This window comes from Pan paniscus, chromosome 2 (assembly GCF_029289425.2).
Source record: "Pan paniscus chromosome 2, NHGRI_mPanPan1-v2.0_pri, whole genome shotgun sequence".
Lineage (NCBI taxonomy): Eukaryota > Metazoa > Chordata > Mammalia > Primates > Hominidae > Pan > Pan paniscus.
The window spans coordinates 68,862,874-68,888,484 of NC_085926.1; the positions used below are offsets into that span (position 1 = coordinate 68,862,874).

The 25,611-nt window shown below is 41.7% G+C and overlaps 1 protein-coding gene across 6 annotated transcripts in view; it reads right to left on the reverse strand.

The window, feature by feature from the left end:
• TAFA4 (TAFA chemokine like family member 4) overlaps window positions 1–25,191 on the reverse strand; it is a 201,215-nt gene extending 176,024 nt beyond the window's left edge. The window contains exon 1 of one of the 6 annotated variants that reach the window (XM_003811588.5): window positions 23,517–23,991. Coding sequence is in view for 2 of the 6 variants with exons in the window: in XM_063602811.1 (XP_063458881.1) it covers window positions 23,599–24,210 (612 nt within the window). In the remaining 4 variants the exon portion in view is untranslated. Of the gene's footprint in view, window positions 1–23,516 lie in introns of all 6 variants that reach the window. The other 5 variants (XM_055110130.2, XM_055110131.2, XM_008963965.4 and 2 more) reach the window with 5 other exon arrangements.
• Between the last annotated feature and the right edge of the window lie 420 nt (window positions 25,192–25,611).

Here is a 25,611-nt window from a genome sequence, read left to right on the forward strand (position 1 = left end):
TTCATTAACAAAAGTATACTACTCAAAACTACAGAAGGGCTAGTTCAGTTATACTCCGAAGTAGCTAGACCAGAATCAACAATATCCTATTTTTCAGTTCCATTTAATAAGCATGACAACAATCCAGGGTTCATTTAGCATCCATGGCCCAGATGGTCAAAAAGCCAGACCAGCCCCATCTGACAGCGCTTCCCACCACAATGAAACATTCTCTATCTCCAATGCAGTAGTCACTACCCACATGTAGCTACTGAGCTCCTGATATGTAACTACTGTAGCTGAGGAACTGAATTTTTAGTTTTGTTTAATTCTAATTCATTTAAATTTATGTATCTGCTTGTAGCTTGGGGCTACCAAGTCGGGCTGCACAGCTCTAGACAACGCCATATGCCAAATGGTGGAAGTAACTCAAAGGATGGCAAACCCAAAAAAAAAAAAAAGGATTTGGGGACAAAATGACAACAGAATTTAGTATCTGAAGTTCTGTCTTGTGGAAGAGGAATTAGAAATATTGTTTGCAACCCACCGGGCAGAATTAGGACTTAGAGAAATTACAGTAAGAGAATATCCATGGCGCTGAAGAAGTAACAGCTTAACAGTTACAACAATATCAGTTCTATGAGGGCAGGACCTGTCGTCACCATACTCACCACCTAGCACCTAACACAGTGCCTGGCACCAAGTAGTCCCTCAGTAAATATATCTACTGAATGAGTGAATGGCTCAATCAACCCATGAAATAGGAAACTGTCCAAATGGAACATAAACACCTCAAAAGACTATGAATTCCCCACCTCCCCAATCTGGAGGAGCCCCAAGGAGCTGGCTGACAACTTGCTAGGGATACTATGGAAGATCCAGGCTCCACCAAAAGGTAGCTGGACTAAATGGCCTTTAAGTGCTTTCCAGATCTGCTAAAAGCCTTTTGCCTCTACTATCAGATGGGACTGGGTTCAAATCCTGACACGTAATTCACATGACTGTGTTACTTATCTAATGCTGCATAATGGATTATATGCACTTAGTGACTTCAAGTAATACACATTTGTTATCTCACAGTTTCTTTGGGTCGGAAGTCTGCGTGTGGCTTATCTAGATGCTTTGTTTAGGGTCTCAAGAAGCTGCACTCAAGGCACTGGGAAGGCCTGCTTTCTCACCTGGAGGCTTGGGGGAGGAAGACTTCCATACTCATAGGGTTGTTGGCAGTATTCAGTCCTTCATCCTTGTGACTGCAGGACTGAGAGCTTCAGGGGTTTTTGCTGGCTCTAAGCCAGAGGTTAAGCTGCTCCTAAAGGTCACCTGCAGTCCTTTACCACATGGGCATCCCCAACACACACATTCACTTCTTCAAGCCATCATAGAGTCTCTAGAGCTAGGCAGCTAGCAAGGCAGAGTTTTATATAACAGCTAGCAAGGCAGAGTTTTATATAACATAATCATAGAAGTGACATCCTGTCACCTTTGCTGTATTCTATTGGTTAGAAGCAAGTCAGGTTCCACCCATCTCAAGGGGAGGTGATTATACAAATGTGAGAACACTCAGATGTGGGGATCATAGGGGCCCACCCTGGTATCTGTCTGTGACAGTGACCTTAGCAAGTCACTTAACACACTCCAGCTTCTCATCTATAAAAATGAGGCAACTAATAGTACAGTGGAATCATGATAGGCACTCTAAATATGCAAACTCACTTTAGGATGTAACCAGAGTCAGGTCTGTCTCCACAATAGCATTGAAACCTCACAACAACAAATATAGTAAGATAGATTTAGGTTAAAGAGGCTTAAGATTAAAAGAGAGGCAAGCCAACCCTTTAAGCCAGAGATATACTTAAGAATTCTCAAGCCATCATCCACTCTATAGAACTTTGATAGAAGCAGAATTCATTCAACATTCATTTATTCAACAAATTTGAATGCCCAGACTTCTGCACGTAGACATTCCTTTTGTTCCTTCCTGTGGACTAGCTCAGCAATTCTCAAACTTTAGGGCTAAGAATTGTTCTGCAGGGTTGTACACAAAAATATTTTATGGGATTTTGCAGGGAGTTATTCTGACTATATATGATTTTTCTTTGCATAGTTCAGCACCAAATCTCATGTGCAATCAGATTCCATTGTACCAACCTCATAGGTTTGTTCTAATAAAACATCAATAAAAGGTTAACACAATGCTTGGTACTTAATTAAGTGCTTGATAAATATCAACTCTTACCTCCTATTAAACTACAAAGCATGTAAAAAAGATATGACAGATTTTGCCTGAAATATTAGTTCATTTTAATTTTGCATTCTCCAAAAGAGGGTCAAACTTTGAATTTTTCTCTTCTGCTGAATTTACATTTCAATAACTGTAGCCCCAAAACATGTTAAGGGCACGGTTCACATTCAAACAGCTCGCTGCTGAAAGCAAAGACACTGCTGACGTTTGGGAGGAGAGCAATTATGCCAAGCCAATCGATAAAATGAACTGTAAAGATGAATCCTCCATGATCCATTTTTTTCCTATAAAAGACTGCATTTGGAGACTTAACAGCTTTCCCCCATGTTTCTATCATCTTCTCATAAGGCAAAGACAAAACATCAACCACAGAAAGGTGCTGTCCAATTAGAATCAAATGTTCTTTTCCAAGAGATTTACATTCCCCGTGTATTTTGATGGAAAGGACACTAACAAAGACTTATGTGTCAAGCGCTGTGCTCAACAAGGTCCCATGCTAGCTCATTTACACCTCACACACCCCAGGTGATGGGTATGATCAACTCAGATAGAGAAACAGAAGCTGTGAGAGAGGTTAAATGATTTGCTCAAGGCCACACAAATCGCCCAAACCAATCATTAGTTCAAAAAATATTTGAGTCTTCTATGGGCTGGACACCACCAGCCACTGCATGGCTTATACCTAAATCAGAGAACAAATCAGGAAGGGAGACACAAAAATACAAGTTCACCTGTAACCTTGAGTTAGCAGGGAGGGGATAAGGAGGGAAAACGGCTTAATTTAAGTCGGTAAGTCAGAAACGGTCAAACAAAAATAAAATGCCACGAACCTTCCTAGGAAGGGTGTGCATATGTTTGGGTGTGCGTCAGCCAGTGGGGCTGCCAGGGCTCAAAGCTCTTATTAGTGGTAATATGTTTCCGACCCACACGGAGGGCTCTAGTGCCCAGATCATCAGCCCAAGCGCTGGGAAATCATTTCAATTCTCCACACCTCACCTCCGAAGCATCACTCCCCTCATAAGCCCCCTTGGATCAATGCTTCATCCTCTGCATTCCAGTGAATCACTGATCCTTCTCCATTCTTTGGGTCCGAGCTCACAGAATATTTCCTGTACTTTCGTTCTGTTTTTCACCTGACACCACCCCCCAACTCACTGGGAGAGTCATTCTGTTATTTTCCCCATTGTCTGTATCCCACGAAAGAGGAGCCCACTCCTAAAGGGGAATAGGAGCCAGTTTTGCTTTTCTACACCCGCCGGGGCCCCTTTAATCATGAAACCACAAGGAAGACCTGAAAACCAAAATCCCCCTTCCACTTTTACCAGTCTCATCTAATCTGGGTCTTTTTATTTGCTTGCAGAATAGTACATCAAAAGAAAGATTGGGGAGAAGGGGGAAATAGCCATGATTAAAAGACTGCTGCAGCTCAAGGACAGAACCAAAGTGTTAGATGCCTGACTTCACTACTGGCCGCTAATTAAATGCAAAACAGGAACATTAATTTGAAATGGGATGAGCCGCACTACATTGGGTTTTTATTTTTTGCTGCAAAATGAGCCCCCCTTTGGCTCGCTCCCCGATCCTGCCGTGTTTTCACAGTGTTGGGGACCAGATGAGCGAGCGAGCGGCATGCCGTTAATCAAGTCTTACTCATCTGTGTGTGCCGCTGCATTCAAAGAGAATTAATAACGGGCTTAGCTGAAAATCGGGAGGACCAAGGTGCTGCTGGCTCCTATGCAAGTGCTCCCAGATTCATGGCTGTTCTTTTAAGCCCCAAGAGATCAAACTCAGTTTTACTTCTGTGATAGCTTGAAAATTGCAAAGCCCCAAGAATACCCTCTCTGGGGCTTCAGAAAACCACTGCAGAGCAACAAATTCAAAAGGAAAAAACTGAGTTTTCTAGTATTTTCCTCTAGGTGGATGTTAATAAAAAGTAAGATATAGATTTTACTCTAAGGCTCAAGGTATTTACCCAGGTTCCTGAATAGAGCATGGCTGCTGGAAGAAGTGTTACTGAAGGTGATGTGGGGGTAGGAATTCTGCCCCAAAATATTTCCCCAACTGGGTTATACTATTAGAGATCAATTCTTTGGGGTTATTTAGGAAATGCCTGTCCTAGAGGAATTAACACGAAAAGACTTTCAGCTGCTAATTCATTTAAACTGCCCTAATTACTTATATGAATAACCACCAAAATAAATAATGAATGCAATGGCTGCTTCTACCTAATGAAAACTTCCTGTGTCAAAACACTGTGCTGTGTGCTGTACATGCATCTTCCATCTAAACCTCACCTGTTATTTTCTTCCTTTTACAGAGGATACCTGAAAGAGCTAACATTTTTTGCCCAGGGTTGCACAGATAGGACTCAAGCCAAGATTTAAATCCAGGAGAGTGACTCCAGAGCCAGTTTTCTAAAGGCCACCCAGTTCCACCTCCTTGTATACCCGGTGGCTGGGCGGAGTTGCAAAATAAAGCTGGCCATCAGGGAACAGAAAGGAGGGCATGGAGGAGGTGGTACCGCCAGCTAGGGCAGCAAAGTGCCCAAGAAGAAGGGGAAAGATGTGATGGAAGGGGCAGGGAAAGGCTGCCAAAGACAAAATGTGTTTTATTTAGCAGAATGGTTAAAAGCAGAGCCTTTGAAGCTGGACCACCTGGGTTCCAATGGCAGTTCGAGTCGTGAGCTGCTGGTATTCAATTTACAGTGCTGTTTGTTCCTTGCTTGCCCTCTCTCCAGCATGCAAGTCCTACAGAATGAGAACCATTTGGAGAAATTATCTGTTACTAATCTGATCAATGTCTGAAAGACAGTCTCAATTAGAGACAGAAAGAGAAAGAAATTCGAGCTCTAGAACTCACTAGGTGTGACCCTGGCAAAATACCTCATCATTCTATACCTCAGTTTCCTCACCTATAAAATGAAGACAATAATCCTACCCATTCCAATTAAGTGTGTTAATACATCTAAAGGATTTTAAATAGTGCTTGGCATAAAATAAGTGCTATATATGTGGTAGCTATGTTTTCTTTTAATTATCAATTCTGGCAAGAAGTAGTCCTGACTCCAACAGTCTGAAAAAAACAAGGAAGTGCAACAAAAATGAGTGCTTACATCTGCCAAAAACATGTATGAGAATGTTCACAGAAGCTTTATCTCCCTAGCCAAAACCTAGGGGAAAAAAATAGATGTTCAACACTAGAATAAAGTAGCCTATTCTTACAATGAAATACTATGCAACAATGAAGAAAAACTACTGTTACAGGTAACAGCAGACATAGAGTTGGGCAAAAAACTTAGGGAACAATATAAACTATATATTTCCATTTATAAGAAGCTGTCAAAGGGAAAAAAGTAAGTTCTACTGGTAGTGGTGTGTATGACTAGGAGGGTTACAAAGGACCCATCTGGGTGCTGGAAATTCTGCATGCTATGTGAGTTGTGGTTTCATGACTATGTACCTATGTGAACATTCACTAAGCTCTAGTAATTAAGATTTGGACACTTTATTGTAAATTGCACCTCAAGTTTTTTAATTAGCAAAAGGTATTAAATCAGTATATGTGATGTGACCTTATGTGTAAAGTTAGTAACTAAGAGTTTTAAAGTTTATTTAAATTGTGATGCATTCGTGATGCATTTCATCAATTAAGCCACAACATCAAACTCGTTATTAAGATGAGACCAAATATGTCTACTTCAATTAGCGTATTTAATAAATAACGCAGTAAAAAAACCATGGAAGCGGTGTGCAAATTAGTGACGTTTGGACTTCACTAGACTATGGAGAAGTGGGCACACAGTCCTTTATTACAGCAGGGATCAACAAACTTTGTCCATGGGCCAAATCCAGCCCACTGCATGGTTTTGTACACCCTGTAAACTGAGAATCGTGTTGACCTTCCCAAATGGTTGGGGGAAAAAAAGAATAGTATTTATTGATACATGAAAGTTAAATAAAATTCATATTTCAGTATTCATAAAATGTATTAGAACATGGTCATGCAACATTCATTTACATACCATCCCAGGCTTTTTGCCACTATAACAGTAGCTATAACAGAGTTCACAGGGCCACAAAGTATAAATATTTACTACATAGCCATTTATAGAAAAAGTTTGTCAACCCCTGCTGCTCAAGTGGATACCTTTCATCATTGTCAGTGATGCGGTCCCATGAAGTCACCTCCCTGTTCTAATTCTTTCGTACTAAGAGGCCATTCTCAAATACCCACCATGATTAACTCCTTGGCTCCAAATTCTGAAGCCCAGTGAGTGTCCAAGCTCTGAGTTCTTAGGACAAGCTCTGGCCCAATGGCAACTAGAACACTATTACAAGATCTTTGCCAAAAAAGACAATACAATTACAAACTATCACAAGCAAACATTATGAGTTAGTCTATTGTACCACATTGAAAAAGTGTCCTTTTTTTCTGGAATTTTTACTGTGCTCTCAAGTTAGTTCTTGCTTTAAAACCAACCAACTGTAGAGTCCTCTTCTATGTTTTCAAGTCATTACTGCATCTTTAAAGTAGAAATATTTAGGGTCATTGTTGGAAATGTACAGACAGAAAATAATTGGGCTGCTAATTAGGTGATAAGAAAATTTAACTCTCAAAATGGTGATGGAAGATGAATTTTCCCACCTCTGAACTTTCAATAGGCTTCAGAATTTGGAGCCAAGAAGTTAATCATGGTGGGTATTTGACAATAGCCTCTTAGTAAGAAAGAATTAGAACAGGGAGGTGACTTTATGGGACTGCATTTTTTCCTCCAGATGGGAATATCCTTCCTCCTGTCTCCATTGTAGCTAAATCTCCCTAACTAAACTGATAGTTCAATGAATATGAAATCCATATTAGAATTAATAATCATACCCAGCCCACCACTTTGTGCAAAACAGGCACTTAAGATACATATGAAGTGAAGAAAAATTTATAAGAGAAATTTCTATCTCCATTCAATAAATATGGAATTGACCAAGATATGCTGAATTTATCTGCTCATCTCCTTAGACTTTAAGTGACTATTTTTCTATCTGCAAAGGCAATAACTATTTTTGACAGACAAGTTCAAAACCTACCAGTGTGAATGTGTACTTTTGGAAATAGGGTAAATACCTTACAATTGTGAGAAATTCTTTCTTGTGGAATGCTGTTTAAGAAAAGTTGTGAGGTTCCCACTGACTCCATCTAATGTTAATCATTTATGAAATACTGTGGTTCAGAGCTCAGCAATTGAAGTCATTTCAGGCAGTAAATATACGTTTCCTGTCAAAACATATCAAACGGATAAGACTTCAATTTATTTGAGAATAAGTTGTAACTCACTTCAATATTGGCAATTTGGAGGATTCTCTGATGGCTTTTAATAGCCTTGACAGTTTTCTTCTTCTTGCCCCCAAACCACTGAGTATCTCTCCATTTGATCCTTCCTAGAAATGGCCCTCAGTATCTATCTTCGTAGTATCCATCCCTCCAATTCCAAATCCGTTGTGTGGTTTCCTTTCCCATCACTCGGATTTTACAGAACTCAAGTTAGATCTACAAGTAACTCGAAGTATTCTGGATTTACAGATTATTACCTCATTAAAACTAGGTCCCAACTTCATTTATGACTGCATTCTGCCTGTATCATTTCACCCCACATGTAACAATGCCCTAGAAAATAAAAGCTTTGATACAAAAATGTTGTTCTTTTTGCAAAAATTAAGCCTAGTGGTAGAACGGTCAAGGCAGGTACTTCAGCACCACAGAATCACCAGGGCCTCAGGCAGCTTCTGTCTTTCTGTTCTGCCTTTTTCCCTTCTGCCTCTTATCCTCAAGGTCACTTCATAGCCCAAAATAGCTGTTGGAGAACCAACTATTACATCACATTCCAGGACTTAGAAAGGAGGAAGATCCAGAAAGGGCTCTACCCCTGGATTTTAGAAGACTCACTAGAAATAACCACCCAAAACTTCTACATATATCTCCTATGGCTACCCTGGTGCAAGAGAGTCTGTAAAACATAGTCCTGATTCTGTACAGCTTGTGTCTTACTAGAAATCAGGGTTCCAATTACTAAGGAAGGGGGAAGAATAGATGTGATGTACGTAGCTAGCATCTCTTCCACCCTGTATTGCATATATCCATTTTGTATAGATGGACCACCAACAATTAAATAATTGAAAGAAATGTAGAAATGTCTCCAGCATGGGCCCTTTCATCACCTAAGGGAACCTTCCAGAAGATTCCACCCCAATCTCTTGGAGGGCAATTTTCACCCCTAGTGAGGAAACACTGATGTACTTCTCAGATTGGACATGGGGGTGTATTGCATATTTCCTCATCAGGGTAACATAATGACAGATTTCAGATATAAACAGCACCTCAACTGCACTTACTATGAGACTGTGGTGGTTCTATGGTTTGAGTTTTTAGGGCTTTAAAATCTCACAGGTGTTTCTACATCATCCAAGCCCAAAGCAGAATCAGAGACCTCCGCCCCTGTATGTCAGTGTGGAACAGATTGAAAGTTCCCAGGAACAACTGGGCATGGTGGCTCACACCTGTAATCCCAGCACTTTGGGAGGCCGAGGCAGGCAGATCACGAGGTCAGGAGTTCGAGACCAGCCTGACCAATATGGTGAAACCCCATCTCTACTACAAATACGAAAAATTAGCTGGGCGTGGTGGCACATTCCTGTAATCCCAGCTACTCGGGAGGCTGAGGCAGGAGAATCACTTGAACTCGAGAGGCAGAGGTTGCAGTGAGCTGAGATCGCGCCACTGCACTCCAGCCTGGGCGACAGAGCGAGACTCTGTCTCAAAAAAAAAAAAAAAAAAAGAAAGTTCCCAGGAACAATGGTATTTACCTAGAACCAAGTGGGAAGGTAGAAACCTAAGCTCTGAATTCAACACTTCTGAGTTTTCACTCTGACACCCAGCTTATGGACGATCAGGACAAGCTGGTAGATGGCAACGTGGCTTCTGGCAGATCTTTAGGAATTATGATAATGTGCGTTTATACAATGAGCTGTAGTTTTCGAAGCATTTTCACATAGTCATCAGTTGGAAACTCCCATCAGTACTTTATAGCAGGCCAGATCGTTGTAGCTTTGAGTAGGTTAGGGATTTATTGCTTAAGGTTTTCTCTCATGAGACAACATTTGAGACTTAAATAATGAGAGGAAGCCAGACACACATACACACACACACACACACACAAACACATTTCACATTCCAGGGAAAGGAAATCAGGTACACAGCCACCGAACAAGGAAGGAACACATTCACTGTATGGTAAGAAATGAGAGATGGTCAGTGTGGTTACCTCAGAGGAAGGGGGAGAGGTCGCAAATGACACTGGAGAAAAAATCAGTGCACTGTCAACCGTCATCCTCTGACCCTACTTCTAATATAACTTTTGCTTGTCCTACCTCCAGATAGATTTTCAACATGGGAATCTTATCCATCTTCTGCCTCTGTCATCCTCACTCAATCTACTTCTAAAAATGTCTTTCAAGAAACGAAAAAGAAGCCGTTGTTTTCATTGCAAGCTATGTCTAATTTTAAAATATATACAAAATTCCTAAATTATAAAACTTCGTTTGATTTTTATTTGCTCCAGACAGGGTCTTGCTCTGTCACCCAAGCGGGAATGCACTGGTGCAGTCACGGGTCACTGCAGCCTTGACCTCCTTGGTTCAAGCAATCCTCCCATTTCAGCCACCTAAGTAGCTGGCACTACATGCATGCATCTAACCATGCCTGCTTAATTTTTGTATTTTTTTGTACAGACAGGGTTTCACCATGTTGCCCAGATTGGTCTCGAACTCCTGGGCTCAAGAAATCTGCCCACTTTGGCCTCCCAAAGTGCTGGGATCACAGGTGTGAGCCACCATGCCCAGCCTCTTCCATTTGCTTTAAAACCAGATTTTTATAAACTTTCTGTAACCAGCACTTTCAAATTGCAATTCACTTTGTGTGTTTCTTAAAAATACCATATACACAGACATATACAGCATCCTATTTCCTGTATACCAAGAGTAAACCTTCAAAATATCCCTCTGTAAGAACGAAATTCCAAACCACTGCCATAGGATTCACACTTAGTAGGCCTTCAATTCTGTCAGCTTCCCTGCAGCTTCCCAAGTCCACTGCTTCAACCAGTTAGGAAAAACAATTTTTAAAAAACATCTTGGCATCCATCAACCAGCATTTTCAAGGGCAAGAAAACAGCAGCGCCCAAGGAGCTGTCTGAGGTGCTTAAGGTTAATGGCTGTATTTACATAGCCATCAATTCACTTTACAAAGAACTGCCCCAGTAGGACTGTGCAGCTCCAGCAGGCAGCCCCCGTCAGGACAGAGCAGACAGGAGTCTCTAAACAAGGAGGAAAATGCCTGATAAATCTTAATGACATCGTCTTGTTTTCATTCACTTACTTATCACCTTATTTTCAGCTCAAGAGTCTTGAGCCCCTGATTGAACAAAATAGACTACACTTCCATTTCTCCATGAGTCACTCTCTAAAACTTTTTGGGACTGTAGTAAATTACAATGGCCTTACCTTTTATGATGATGCATACCTTGCACCAGCGCTGTCCGATCGGGCAGCCACTACACATACATGGCTATTTAAGTTTAAACCTAATTTAATTAAAATTAAAGAAAATTCAAAATTTGCTTCTTGAGTCACATTAACCACATTTCAAGTACTCAAAAGTGACATGTTGCTTAGTGGCTCTCACGGTGAACAGCAAGAAGTTTGGAACATTTCCACCATCACAGGGAAGGTCTATTGAAACATACAGGAATTTGTAAGATTCTACTTACAGATTTTATTGATAATGTCTAGGACTTGACCTGTTCTGGAGTTAACATATCTTAATTCCAAGAGAACATAATGATAAGAGACTTTCTGCAGTCCCCACGTTTTCCAGACACATTCCCAAGCCACTAGTGCATTGGTGTTTTTAATGCTCTAAAACACACCCTCTGACCAGGCAATTACACTTCTACCCTAGAAAAATGCAAACACATGGGTACCAAGAGACTGTAATTATGAGAAGGCTTTAAACAGTAAACACCACATCTCAGTTAACACCATATATGACTTTGTTCAAGAATGGTATCATCATACTCTCTGTAGTAGAAAAAACTGGGAAAAATCTGAATGCCCATCTGTAGGGAAACAGCTAAATAAAATACAGTACATTCATAGTGGAACACTATATGGTAGTTAAAGGAATGAGTGAGACCTGTGTATGTATAAACGTGGATAATCTCCAAGACACCAGTAAGCAAAAAAATACAAACTATAGAATCAGATGTATAAAATGACACTACTTAAGTGAAAAAATTCACACACAAGACTGTATATTTAGTAACCATACATAACTAACATAAATAGCAAAGTTTAATATATTTTGATATTTTCACATTATACTTTTTAAATAAAGTTAAATGCCAAATATGCTTCCTATTTCTGTTGATTAGTTGGCATTGATACAAATCAACTTCAAATGATAAGAGAGACTCTACCAGGTCTTCATCAGTCCATTCTTCCTGCTCATGTTTGGATTTCTTTGAAACATAATGTATACTAAATATTTTAAATATGTGCAGAAGCCCAAACTCTTCATAGTATCTGAGAAGGGAGAGATAGAAATGGGTTGTAGAGAGAGTTAGAAGTGATTTTTACTTTTTCTCTAATTTTTTTTTTTTTTTACCACTTGTGTATTCCCTGCAGGGGTTCTACAAAGTCACTGTGACCCTGTATTATGACCAGTGGCACCACTATCCCCTACAATGCAGCCTAAGTGGCTGTAATAACACTAAGCAGCCATTCCCAGCCAGTAGACAGTACCACCCACACATGCCATGTTCTACAGTAAATCAAAGACCATGGTTTTCTAAAAGTAGATATTGTTCTTAAAAAAAATTAGGACAATTTTGTTGTTTGGATGCTTCTGCTGTTTAGTCTTCCATAGAAGCCATCTCCAGCAGGGGCTTCATCTGCCACTCAACTTGGAAACCTCATCTTCTAACTGTCTGGGGTTGAGTGCTGGGGGGACAAAGGCCGAAAGGGTCGGCAGCCAGGGAGGAGAACTGTAGCATCTTGACAGTTGGGCAGAGATGACCAACGTGAAAACCTGCCGAGGGGACAACAGTGACTGATGGGTCCTAAGGAAGTATTAGTACAAACCTAGTCACACGCAACACCCTGCTGCCCGCAAGAGGGGATCACAGTTCCACAAACCAGCTATGTAATTAAAACACAGCTCTGGAGAAGAAGGAGGTTAAATGACTCTGACCCAGTCCATCCGCTCTGCTTGTTGGTTGCCAATTCTAACCTTCCTGCCGACACCCACACATTTCTATAACTCAGATTATCTCCAAAATATTTCACAAACTTCCAATTTTTTTAAACAAGTGAAGAAAAAAAGCAAGCTCTTTACATGTGTTTTCTTATTCAAAAGAGACTTCAGTTTGCAAACTTTTAATTTTTTTAGACAGTGCAAGACAAAGTGAAATCCACTGAAGGCTTTTCATTTAAACAAACGCAGAAGATAATTTATTCCTCCAAGTGGCAGGAGAAAGCAATAAGCCAGGCATCTGTGCAAAACTTTCCATACCCCCTCAAGTCCTATAACTCTGTCTACAACTCCATCTTCTGGTCCTGACTAAATCTTCGATTATTCCCAGAACGGATGAAATCTTAAATCCACAACAGCTTTTAACATCTGCTGAGTCTTAACTATACAGGAACAAAAACGGAATTCCTGTATGTCACCTGCCGATAGGATTACAATTTAAATCAGACTCAAAAGTATATGGAAATCGAAGCCTTGTTTTTTCCTAGTCCAATGTAGACATCAGTCAGATGACGGAAGTTGGCAATAGGCTGGTTACATGCTACGTACAGCAAACCTGCCTCAACATCCATTTAAACAACTATGCAATTCTTATTTTAAAAGGCCTCAACTACAGAAAACACATCTTATGCTCTAAAAGAAACGTCAAGACATTATCAAAATCAGTTTCTCAGGCACAACACTGATCCAACGAACATTTAATTTGTACTTTTGGTTCAGTAATTTAAATCAACCTTCTGAATCATACTATTTAGACAAGCTGACCAACATATGACAAAATGAGAAACTCTCAACCTAATCAAAACAACCTTATTTTTATAAAAATCTCTGTATTAAAATTTTTAAACTCTGAAAAATGTATTGTGGAAGAAAGTGTTATACAAAGTGTGGTCCAAAGCTTGGAAGCATCAGCACCTCATGGGAGCCTGCTGGAAACAGAAATTCACAGGCCTCATCCCGGACTTATTGAATCACAAACTCTTGAGGTGACGCCAGGGAATCTGTTTTAACAAGCCTTCCAGGTGCTCCAGCATTGGTCTAAAGGATAATATTAGGAATGTCAAGAATACTGGAATTTGGGGACCGGTATACCAAACAAGATCGATCATGTAAAATCAATTTTTAAAATCCAACAAAATTCAGAATTTTCAGAGGACCAAAAAACAATTGCAATCAGCATAAACCCTATATTCATCTCCCTTCCTCCCTTACTTCTAAGTAAATGAGGATCATGAAACTTACATATGGATATAGTCAATTGCTTGTAAGTTCATGTCTATTTATGCTGTGGTTCAGAAATATTTGCACATCAAACCAGAATCTGAGTTTACACTTGGGATCCTGAGTCTTTTGTAAATGTGAAAAGAGTAAACTTGGAATCAAAATGTCTTAAAGAAACAGTTTTCTAGGAATCCTGCCAGTCCTTTTTCTCAGGATGACCTTAACTTTCAGTCTTGAGGAATTTTTTCCTTTCCTGATTAATACTTCATAGGATGATTAGTATATTTTGTACATGTGTACATCAGGACAAGCTGGCTCATGACTTTTCCCCTACTACCAAGAACACCAGAGCTTGGTGCTCCATTGTAAAAGGATTAACTAACATGCTAGGCCAGTATCAATGGCAGAGCTTACTGGCACTGTCTGCTCCCCCAACTCACCCATGAGGAACATGGTTCTAAACATTGCCATTTTCCTTTAAAATAGCAAAGAAACCTGGCAAATAAACTACACACATCTGACTCAGGATTCCATGAGGCCCAGCTCTCCCACTCCCCTTCCCCATACAGGCTTATTTCTGGGTCTTTAGAATCAAATTAGAACACCCTGTCAGACACCTATTTGTGCAAACGTTAATTTCAAGTATATTTAAATGTCTTCACATCTTGCTATTGCTCATCACATCAAGCAGAGCTGCTTCCACTGTGTAATCACAATAATGAATAAACATGGGGTGCTTAGAAAGGACCGAGGCACCACAAAACTGATCAATTGTTAATTCTATAAAGTGACTAAACGTGCCTTCCTTTGTAATAACTCCATCAAGCTGTGTTTTGGGTGGGAAGGATGCCCACGTCCTCTGCCTACTGTCTCTGTAAAACAAAAATGCAATCATCAGTCAGATCCTACCTAAGGCTTATCTTAATCTTGATTATTTCCTCATATTGTCTCAACCCACCTCTCCCCCACAACTCCAACGAGAAGCAAAAATTGTCATGGCATTTAAAAAACCATGGGCTGCATGATTATTAATTGACAAAGGATTTGAGGCAGCACTAATATTAACAGCCTCAATAGCCACAGTGTGTATTTATTGCCTGTTACTATTTTGATAAAATACCAATTTCACAATGAACATCTGACCTACAGGAACTCCAGATCTCGGTGAAATTCCTTTGTGTGGCAGGAGGAGGACTGTTAGAGCTTCTCCTTAGGGTAAACACACTTGTTATTTACCTCTTCTTCCCAACCACGCCTGGGCCATATGCATGAGGAGTTTCTCCGACCTTTCTTGAGTTCAAAGAATGAATAATCTACTAAGAGTTGTGTCTCTGGACCACAATGCTTGGGTTCATACTGCGCCTTTGCCACAAACTACCAGTGTGGCTTCCACCCTGAGTGCTTCATTTTTCTAATGCAAAGAAGGGAGATGATTGATTGTGTCTACCTTGTAGGACTTCAGGAGAATTAAATCAGAGAGCACAAAAATATTCTTAGTACAATAAAATGGCACAGCTACCATAGAAAAACAGCATGGTGGTTCCTCAAAAAATTAAACACAGAATTATCATCCAATCCAGCAACTCCACTTCTGGGTAGAGACTCAAAAGCACTAAAGGCAGAACTAAAAGCATCTTGAACAGATGTTTGTATACCTATGTTCATAGCAGCATGACGTGCAATAGCCAAAAGGTGGAAAAAAACAAATGTCCATTGAAGGACAAATAAAAAATAAAGTGTGGGCTATACATGCAATGGCTTTTAATGCTATTCAGCCTTAAAAAGGAAATTCTGACACATGCTACAACATGGATGAACCTTGAAGACATTATGCTAAGTGAGATAAGACAGACACAAAAGAACGAATAATGTATGTCTCCATTTATATAAGGTACCTAGAGGAGTGAAACTCAGACAGGAAGTAGAAAGGTGGTTGTCAGGAACTAGAAGGGGGAAATGGGAAATTCATGTTTCATGGGTACAGAGTTCAGTTTTGCACCATGAAAAGGGTTCTGTGGATGGAATGGGCAATGGTAGCTTAACAATGTGAATGTACTTAAAACGCCACTGAAATGTACACTTGAAAACGGTTAAAATGATAAATTTTATCTTTTTTACCCAAACTGAAACAAAAATGCTTAGTATAACACCCAGCAACATCCTTACTCAACAAATGATAACTATTGTTACTATTATAATTTTTTTAAAGCTCAACAAGGCAAATATTAACAAACATTCTCCAACGCAAAAATGGCCAGCATCCAGAGAAAGCTCTGATGAAAGAGACACTTGCTAAGTAAGATTTAATTCCATTTAAACATCTCCTTACCCACTCCCCACAATGCCTCTCTAACCCCCACTGGTAGGTACTCCTTGACCTTAATGGGGATGTTTAAATGTTAACCAATGAGTTTTCTAAATCTCCTCAGCTGCATATCAGCACCTAAGCTTTGAGGTGGGGGAAATTCCACATACAAGGAGAATGAGATTGGTACCAAGGGGCAGACTCACAGCCATCCTCTGGCTTGCTTAATGGAGTTCTGTGCTTCTAAGCAGACCTAGAGTCTGCAAAGAGCAGCACAGAGCGCAAAGAAGATGTGAGGTTTTTATCCTGGGATGACTGAGCCCATGGTAACCAATTTTATGGCTCTTTTGATTTGTGTCCATGGATATCTCTGTGTGTGAGTGTGTGTTGAGAAGGAATTAATCCAAAAATATAGATGAAGAAAGCTGCGACTCTGATGTGAAGCCGAGTTGCATAATCAGTTCTGAAGGCAGAGAAAAGGTAACAGATGTTTACATTACAATCTGGCTCCTACTGGAAGAGCTGCCAAGTGATTTAAATAGTAACAAAGATTACTATTGCAGTGATTTGTTGCCCCCAACTATACATACAGAGAAGAATTCACCCCAGTAATTTTTTCTTTGGATGGCCTTAATTAAACATCGCACTGTACAAAATATTTATGGCTTTCAGACTACTTAAAATCTTTAACTAGACACCACTTTAAAAGGTAGAATTGAAGGACTTACTCCATTACTGACATATGAAACTTGATGTCTGGTAAACAGGATGCATTACAAAGAAACTCAAAATCCCTTTTAACTTTTGGATGTTTTATGACTAATATTAAGATAAATTTTTAGGTAGAATAACATATAGCCATGAAAAAGAATGACATATAGCTCTCTTCACTGATTTGTTATCTTTCCTGGAATCACTCCAGAGCACATCTGGGTCTCATGTAAAATGATCACCACAACGTAGGAGGTCTCTACAGGCAAGGAATGTCGGCCTCCTTCCCTAGCCACAGGTTCATCAAAAGCCCTCTAATGGGCCTTTGCTGAGTAAACAAAGCAGGACACAGATCATATGATGTATGAACCCCGTTATTCAAAATTGTCAGGTCTAAGCCGGGCACAGTGGCTCATGCCTGTAATCCCAGTACTTCAGGAGGCGGAGGCAGCCAGATTACTTGAGGTCAGGAGTTCCAGACCAGCCTGGTCAACATGGTGAAACCCCGTCTCTACTAAAAATACAAAAATTAGGCAGGCATGGTGGCGCACGCCTGTACTCCCAGCTACTCAGGAGGCTGAGGCAGAATTGCTTGAACCCAAGAGGGGGAGGTTGCAGTGAGCTGAGATCATGCCACTGCACTCCAGCCTGGGCAACAGAGACTCTGTCTCCAAAAAAAAAAAAATCAGGTCTAAATATATGTGAATAAAAGCAGCAGGAGGGAATTGGAAATAGGTTTACCAAAGTTTAAAAAGGAATTGTCTCTGGGTGGCAAAATTGGGTGGGTTTCTTTTTTTTAACTTTCCTTTTATATTTTTCTGCAATGTTTGAATTTTTCTACCCCAGGTATGTACTATTTTTCTAAATTAAGAAAAGAAATTTTCAAAACAGAAGCCTAGGGTGATGAAAAGAACTGTGGCCTATGCATCAAGATACTTGGGTTCCCCGACAGAAATAAAGAGCTGCGGACATTGGATAAGACACTTTTCACTACTCTGGACCTTAAAAGTTGCCATTAGAGCAGAGTTTCTCAACTGCAGCATTCCTGACATTTTGAATCAAATAATTCTTTGCGGCCAGGCGTGGTGGCTCAGGCCTGTAATCCCAGCACTTTGGGAGGCTGAAGCGGGCAGATCACCTGAGGTCAGAAGTTTGAAACTAGCCTGGCCAACGTGATGAAACCCGTCTCTATAAAAATACAAAGATTAGCCAGGCATGGTGGCAGGTGCCTGTAATCCCAGCTACTAAGGAGTCTGAGGTGAGAGAATCGCTTGAACCTGTAAGGTGGAGGTTGCAGTGAGCCCAGATTCCGCCATTGCACTCCAGCCTGGGTGACAGAGCAAGAATCTGTCTCAAAAAAATAAATAAATAAAAAATAGTAATTCTTTGCTGTGGGAGCTGCCCTGTGCACAACAGGATGTTTATTTAGCCAGTATTCCTGCCCTCTACCCATGAGAGACTGCTCTCCCATACCATCCTGCCCCAAATTTTAACAATCAAAAAAATGTCTCCAGACATTGCCAAAACTCCTCTGGGGAGCAAAATTGCCCCCCATTGGAGCAATTTTAAGTTCCCCCTCCACTTCGTGGTCTGTAAGTTTCTTCCTTGCTGAAAACCTTTGTTAATTTTTAGAAGCTGTATTTAAAGTCTGTGGTTTTAGCCCCAATGATTCCCAGGTTAGTAACTACAGTGTACCGCAGACTTATCAATATTTTCATCACACTAGAGAAAAAGATGAAATGGAAATGAAGAAAATCAAGAAATAAAACTACTAATTTTCAGAGAAAACTTTAGAACACATGGCACAGATGTAAAACTAAAAGAATCCAAACAGACACAGGGGTCATTAAAAAAATGAATAAATAATAACTCTAGCTTTTGACAGCTCCGCCTTTTGTTAACGTAACTGAAATACTGTAGAATGTTCTATTGCTTTCTAGTTTAAAATGAACTTATAGCACTAGCAAAGCCAACAGAGTCGTTTGTGTGTACTGCCATATTTTTATCTTTTTTAAAAAAGCTTAGTGTTTTCTCTTTGCTTCATAAGAAATACAAGTATAGCCAGGCACAGTAGCTCATGCCTGTAGTGTCACCACTTTGAGAGGCTGAGACAAGAGGGTTGCTTTAGCCCAGGAGTTCGACACCAGCCTGGGGAACATGCTGAGACTCTGTCTCTAGAAAAAATAACAAATTAGCTGGGCGTGATGGTGCACACCTGTAGTTCTAGCTACTCAGGAGGCTGAGGCAGAAGGATTGCTTTAGCCCAGGAGGTCAAGTTTGCAGAGAGCTGTGATCACACCACTGCACTCCAGCCTGGGTAACAGAGACACCATCTCAAAAAAAAAAAAAAAAAAAAGAAAAAGAAAAAAGAAATACAATGATATCTTCCTATTCTTTCAAAAAGGATATTTTACTCTTCTGGACTAACAATACCACAATCTCATAAAAGGAAACAAATTACCCATGTCTTTATTATCTTTCTAATTGGTGTCTTGTCATTTTATTAACAAGAACTCCCTAATATTTGATGCTACCATACTTCTGAATTAAAATTATTTACGCTTGTGTTAATGATTTGCTACTCTAAGATCCTGACAGCCTTTTGAATTAAAAAGAATGACTAAAAAAGATTCACTGTTGCCTTAGATTCATAACTCTGAAAATCAGTAGTTCATCCATATAAAGAAAGCCATCTAGTAACCAGAATGTTTCCATAACATCAACACTCTACAGCTGGCACATACTGAGTGTTCAACAAATGTGAGGTCCCATTATCATTATTCACAACCATGCCAGAAAATAATGTTGTACCAAATTATTGGCTAGTACTGGCTTTTATAGCAACTAAAAGGCACTAAGTATGAAAGGGCAGCCTATCACTTAATAGATTGATATTCTGAGTTATTTCACAAATAAACCATAAATCATTATCTTAAACTGCCTGACCATCATTTTAACATCCATGTCTTTCCATGTGTTCAGTTAGGTTCAAATTGAGTCACCCTGCCCAATCCTCTTCCATCGCCAGCTCCCCTTTAAACCTTTTGTTTATAACTGTGGATACTGTCGCAGCTACTAGGAAGTAACCCAAGCTAGCTGGTGTATACAGCTGTCCAATCCTTGAGGTGGGCTCAACTAGCATGGTAGTCCAGCAAACTGATGGTGCAAGAAGCCAATGTGGCCCTCCTCCGCAGAGACAGCCAAGGGAAGGGGTCCCACCACATCACAGGAGTCATTCTCTCCCAGTCTTCATTGAAAAGTGCACTGGGCTAGGAATTAGGACTCCGGGATTCTAATCCCAGGTTTTTTAAATAACATACTAGATCCAAGGTACGACAACACCTCCTACCCCTTATCTTCTAGAAAGGTGAAATCTGAGGTACTTTCTAGATTTAAAATTCTCTGAGCGTTTCCTTAAACCAGATTTTACAATTAAGTTTATTTAAAAAAAAAAAAGAGCCCTTTTGACTGACTGAAGGGAAATGAATTGAATAGCAACTGTACAACAGGAAGAATTTCTCTTATTTTTCAGCAGATATCAAATAGATGGGAAGTCAAGGTCAATTTTATCTTATGAGAGGTGGGTTACAGGAGATCACAAATTGAGTGAGGCATTACAAAGTGCAGTGCCATACTACAGCTTAAGTCTCTAAGTCAGGGCTGCCATACCATACTTAAGTCTCGAAGTCAGGGCTGTCTAGGTTCTGACATGGCTTTTAGAAATAACATTTTCAAAACAAATAATTATGAAGTGATTAATGTGGCCAAGATCACTTCACCAATACCTTTGTGGATATCTTTGTTTCCTATTGCCTGAATCCTGAATCTTGTTTCCTATTGCCTCAATCCCCCACCCTCAATCCTGAATCTTGACAAATTAGGATAAATACACTGTATGGCCTCCCAATCATTTATGATTGATTGGCTTCAGGACTTTAAGTCATCTTGCTAATCCTGAGTGATTTAATAGCCAACACCTGAAGAAATGAACTCATGTACTCAAATTAGCCCATCACCTACATGGCTATCTCTAGGACAAAAAATAAAAGCAAAAGATTAGTCCATTTACTATGATGTCTTTACATATTTGTAAAGAAACAGAGCCAGAACACAGGGTGAAAAACTCCCAAAGAGGAAGAAAGCATAAGGGGGAAAATCTACTTACGCAAATTCTAAAGAGATCTATAAAACTGCCATCTGAGAATTTTATTATTAAGCTAAGCCTCTTAGTATAGAAATACCCCAAACTCTCAAACTGGGCAGCTAATGGAGAGTTAGAAAGTGCCAAAAAGACTTCCTTCTTTCCCTTATTCATCACAGGCAATATAGAATCACTTGCTCGATATGATAACGTGACTTTTGTCAATGCATGTTCAAATCAGATCAAGGATTGGCTGCTGATGATGTCATATCCAATGGTTAATCCCCAGTGAATGCAGTTTTAATATCACATGCATCAACATGCCATTTACATAGCAAAGTATTATATTAAGTGTAACAATAAATGAGTGGTGCAGAAAAAAGCAGCTATTAGGAAAAGGCTATGTACCACTGAAAAGGAGGTGGTAGCGGGGAGCAAAGGAGTTTCTTCTTTTTCTTTTTTAATTACTAAATGGAACTAGGTCATCAAACAATACACATGTCTAAAAAGATCAGAAAATGAATATTGAAATTCAAGTGACCTAGAACATTCTAGTACTAGAAATATAAAAATGGTTGCCTTCAATGAAAAATATCCAATAATCAAGCAGAGATATTTGTAAGGGTTTTTGTATGTGCTAAGGGAACAAGTAATACAATTAAAGTCATTCAAAGATAGAGAAATTGGCAGCCACTGCTTTTCTGGACAGGACAACTTACTTATCTTTAGCAGGGAAAAGTGGCCAAGTCAAATTGTGACTTGAAGCCTTATAATAAATTTTAAAGTGTCAAAGGGCAGTTAAGATGGTACTGAGGGATGAAAGCGAAGTCACGCAAAGCAGAACAATGAGACAGAAGAACTTAGGAAGGGAACCTTGAAATACGGCTTTCTGCTATGAGAATATTGATTAAGAAATGTCCGTGCATATGAAGAAAGCTTCTTCCACAAATGAGCCATGCCAACTCACTCGGTCATTTTGGGAGGACACAAGTCATCATTAGTCATAATGATTCTGAAAACTGCTCTCACACTACCTTATTAAGGCCTGTATTTCCCATCTAGAGGAAGTGTTGGGCTTTCACACTGATATGACTATAAACTTAGCAGAAATTCTTCTCACTATAAAACCCACGCGAGCTATTGAAGAATTCTTCAAGTCATACATTTGTTCTCAGTGACTGAGTGGAAACACTAATTATATTGCAAAATGGCTGTTCCTAAATTATTTTAGCCTTTAAAAAAATCCAAGGCCTTCCTGAACTGGGCTCTGACACAAACTGCCCCCACCTCTTCCCTCCTCAGCGAGTGTTCTAGAGGGGGCCAAACGAAGATGCGTGTGATTAGGAAGCTAGGCCATCAATGTGCACAAGTTTGCGTGACCGAGTCTGCAGGTGGCAGCTACGAGTTATGGTGGACAAGCTTTATGCCAAGGATATTAAGAGACAGAAACAGACCAAAGCTTCGAAGGCGCCCATCCCCACACACGGGGATCGCCTGTCACATCACATCAACCTTGCTTGTCTCAGAGGGAAGACCATTGAAAAGTTAAAAGGGAAAAGAGTTCAGGGATAAAGACGTTAAACCAAAGGGGGGTCCCTGAATCTCGGTGACGGGGGATGGGCACCAGGCTAGGTCTCGGCGAGTCCGTGAACCCGTGCATGTACATACTGCTTAGGAGCTGATTCACAGCTTTACTAAGGCTCCGTGGAGCCCCTAAACGTTAAATGATGCTGATTCGAGAAGAAAACGCACCAGCGGCACTGTGTCTGGCTTGGGCAGCCTCACCAGGTGCAGGAGATCAAGCATTCCAGTTCCAATCCTCCCCCGAGCTCCTTGCGTAGGGTCAAGGATGCCCTCTCTTCTAGGAGCGGATTAACAGGGCAAAGAGGGAAAACGAGCGAAAGAAATGTAGAGATGCCACCTTGGTGGGCAAATCTGAGATGCCTCCCGAGGAAAGAGACGCAACTTCCAGACCCGCTCCAGTTCTCCACTTGGGCGGGAAGCTTTGCGCTCCCAGCTGGAAGACGCCTCCCGAGCGCTCGTTGCGCCCCTCAAGCAAGATCCTAGCAACCAGAGCTTCAGGGTGGGGGTGGGGGCGGGGGCGGGGGGACGCTGACCGGCTCCCACCTGCTTGCTCCTAGAAAGATCCTAGCTCAGATTAAAGGGATGAAGAGCTAAGGTCGACTTGTCCAGAAAAGAGCTCACGGTGAGTTCACCACCCCCTATACCAATTCATCGAGTGGCCTCCTCCGCATCAGCAGAGCACCCCCGGGGATTCTGTCAGACATGAACCCCGAAACTGGAAGCGGCCGCTGCCTCTCTCCAGCCACACATCCTTACTTCGGAGTGCCCCTTCCAACTTCGGGTTGCACGCCGACCTCAGCACAGGCACTCTCCCCAGCGCCCCAGAGAGCCGGGATGAGGGGAGCTGCACCGAGCTGAGTTAACTCGGAACCAGCCGAGAGGCAGCGGCTGCCCACGAGACAGCACCTAAATACAGGGTCCAAATCCACCCCCACCCCATCCTCTCGCCCCTCCTTATCCCTTCCAACCCTTCTTACTCGACTAGAGCCGGCATCCAAGTCGGACCGGCGCGTCCGGAACTAGGCACTGATCGCCGCACCGGAGCCCGAGGACCCTCACCGTGCCGCCTCCCCGCGGGAGCCCCGGGAGCGGCCCATCACCTCTGCAGCCTCGCCAGGAGAAGAAAAGTTCCCACGTCTCTACCAGGAGAAGCCCGAAGCTCCTGCGGGAGAAGACTGAAGCTGCTGCTGGAGAAGCGGCAGCTGAGGCAGGACTCCCGATGTTTGCACGCAGCCCCGCGCGCGCAGTCGGTGCGCCCCGTCCAGGGCGGCGCGCAGCTAGCAGTGCGGGGCCGAGCCCAGCTAGCGCGCTGACCAGGAGGGGCCGGGCCCGCCGCGGAACGCGCTGATTGGCCGGGCCGCCCGGCTGCTCCTGTCCCTGCCTGGCCCCGCGGTCCACGTGGGCCGGCCTTCTCCCCGCCCCGCACCCCTGCTCAGGCGGCGCGCCCCCACTGCCGGCCTCCAGGCGCCTCTCCCGAGCGCCTCGCTGTGGCCACCACTCCGCAGGTGCTGAGCAAAAGGTATTCTTCCTAAATAGCTGAGAGTCGCGTTGAGCTCCACAAAAGGAAGAGGGATTTAGGGTTCGGCTCTCAGTCGAAACCATTCTCCACGCAGGACCCAAAGCGGTTTGCAAGCAGGATTTCTTAGCCACCCTTTGCAGTAGCACATTCATGAACTAATCTGGCTTCGCGTGTAATGTGCTTGTATGAGAGAGGAGAAAACTCGGCCCACGTATCAATACCTAAATACTTTTCTTTTTTAATGTATAAAATACAGCTGGGGCCGGGCGCGGTGGCTCACGCCTGTAATCCCAGCACTTTGGGAGGCTGAGGCGGGTGGATCATGAGGTCGGGAGATCGAGACCATCCTGGCTAACACGGTGAAACCCCGTCTCTACTAAAAATACAAAAATTAGCCAGGCGTGGTGGCGGGTGCTTGTAGTCCCAGCTACTCGGGAGGCTGAGGCAGGAGAATGGCGTGAACCGGGGAGGTGGAGCTTGCAGTGAGCCGAGATAGCACCACTGCACTCCAGCCTGGGCGACAGAGCGAGACTTCGTCTCAAAAAAAAAAAAAAAAAAAAAAAAAAATTACGGCTAAGACTTCTTTGAACTCCCTCCTCCCACTCCATCCCTAGTCATGCCCTCCACTCTTCCGCAAGTGAAGTAACTGATAATCAGTGTCACTTAATGGTATTCATTTTACTGGGATTACTTCATCTGATCTCTATTTTATAGATGAGATAACTGAAGCACAGAGAAGTTAAATCGTTTACTGAAGATTACACAGGTAACTAGTAAATCCATGCTCTTTAGTATGCAAAGCATGGCGTCGTAGAGCAGTCCCTTGAGAACACTTTAGAACTGCAGACTTTCAGGCCCCACCCCAGATCTAGAATCTTCATTTTAACAAGATGCCCAAGTGGCTGGTGCATGCATAAAGTTAGAAAACGTTGCTCTGTACCACTATGCTGCTCACTGTCATTGGCTTGTCTTATCATCTTCTGGTCCTTTTACTGTGCATTGACATACAGTTATGTGCCATCCTGGCCCTGCTGCACTCCAAAGTATGTTCACCCTTCTCTGACTCTACCCCTTGAACTAACCTATGGCAGGCCTTCTGCTTCTGTTCCCCGTACCACACATACCATAGCACATTTTACTTGTTAAACAGTTTCAATCTCTTACTCTCTTATTATTAAAATGGGGGTTCTACATTCAAAGGCAATTTGTTATCAAGATGTCACCAGTTTAAGAGAGAATTCAAGCTTTGGAGATAGGGGCTTGATCTTTGAGATTTCCTTTAAAGACTAGCATTGAAGTTCTGTGACGGCCAAGGGGAGATCCAAGCAAAACCTGAAATAGCATGCCAGGAGATTCCAGAGCTCTTTCTCAACAGCATTCATTCATTCATTCATTCACTCAGCAAAACTGAGGGCCTACTCTGTGTCAGGCGCTGTAACAAGTGCTGGTACATAGAGAAGGAAACGCAACAGTGAAAAGTTCCTGAGTTCATGGAACTTATCTTCTAGTAGGGAGAGATGGGCAATTAACATGACAAATAAGTGAATTACAGA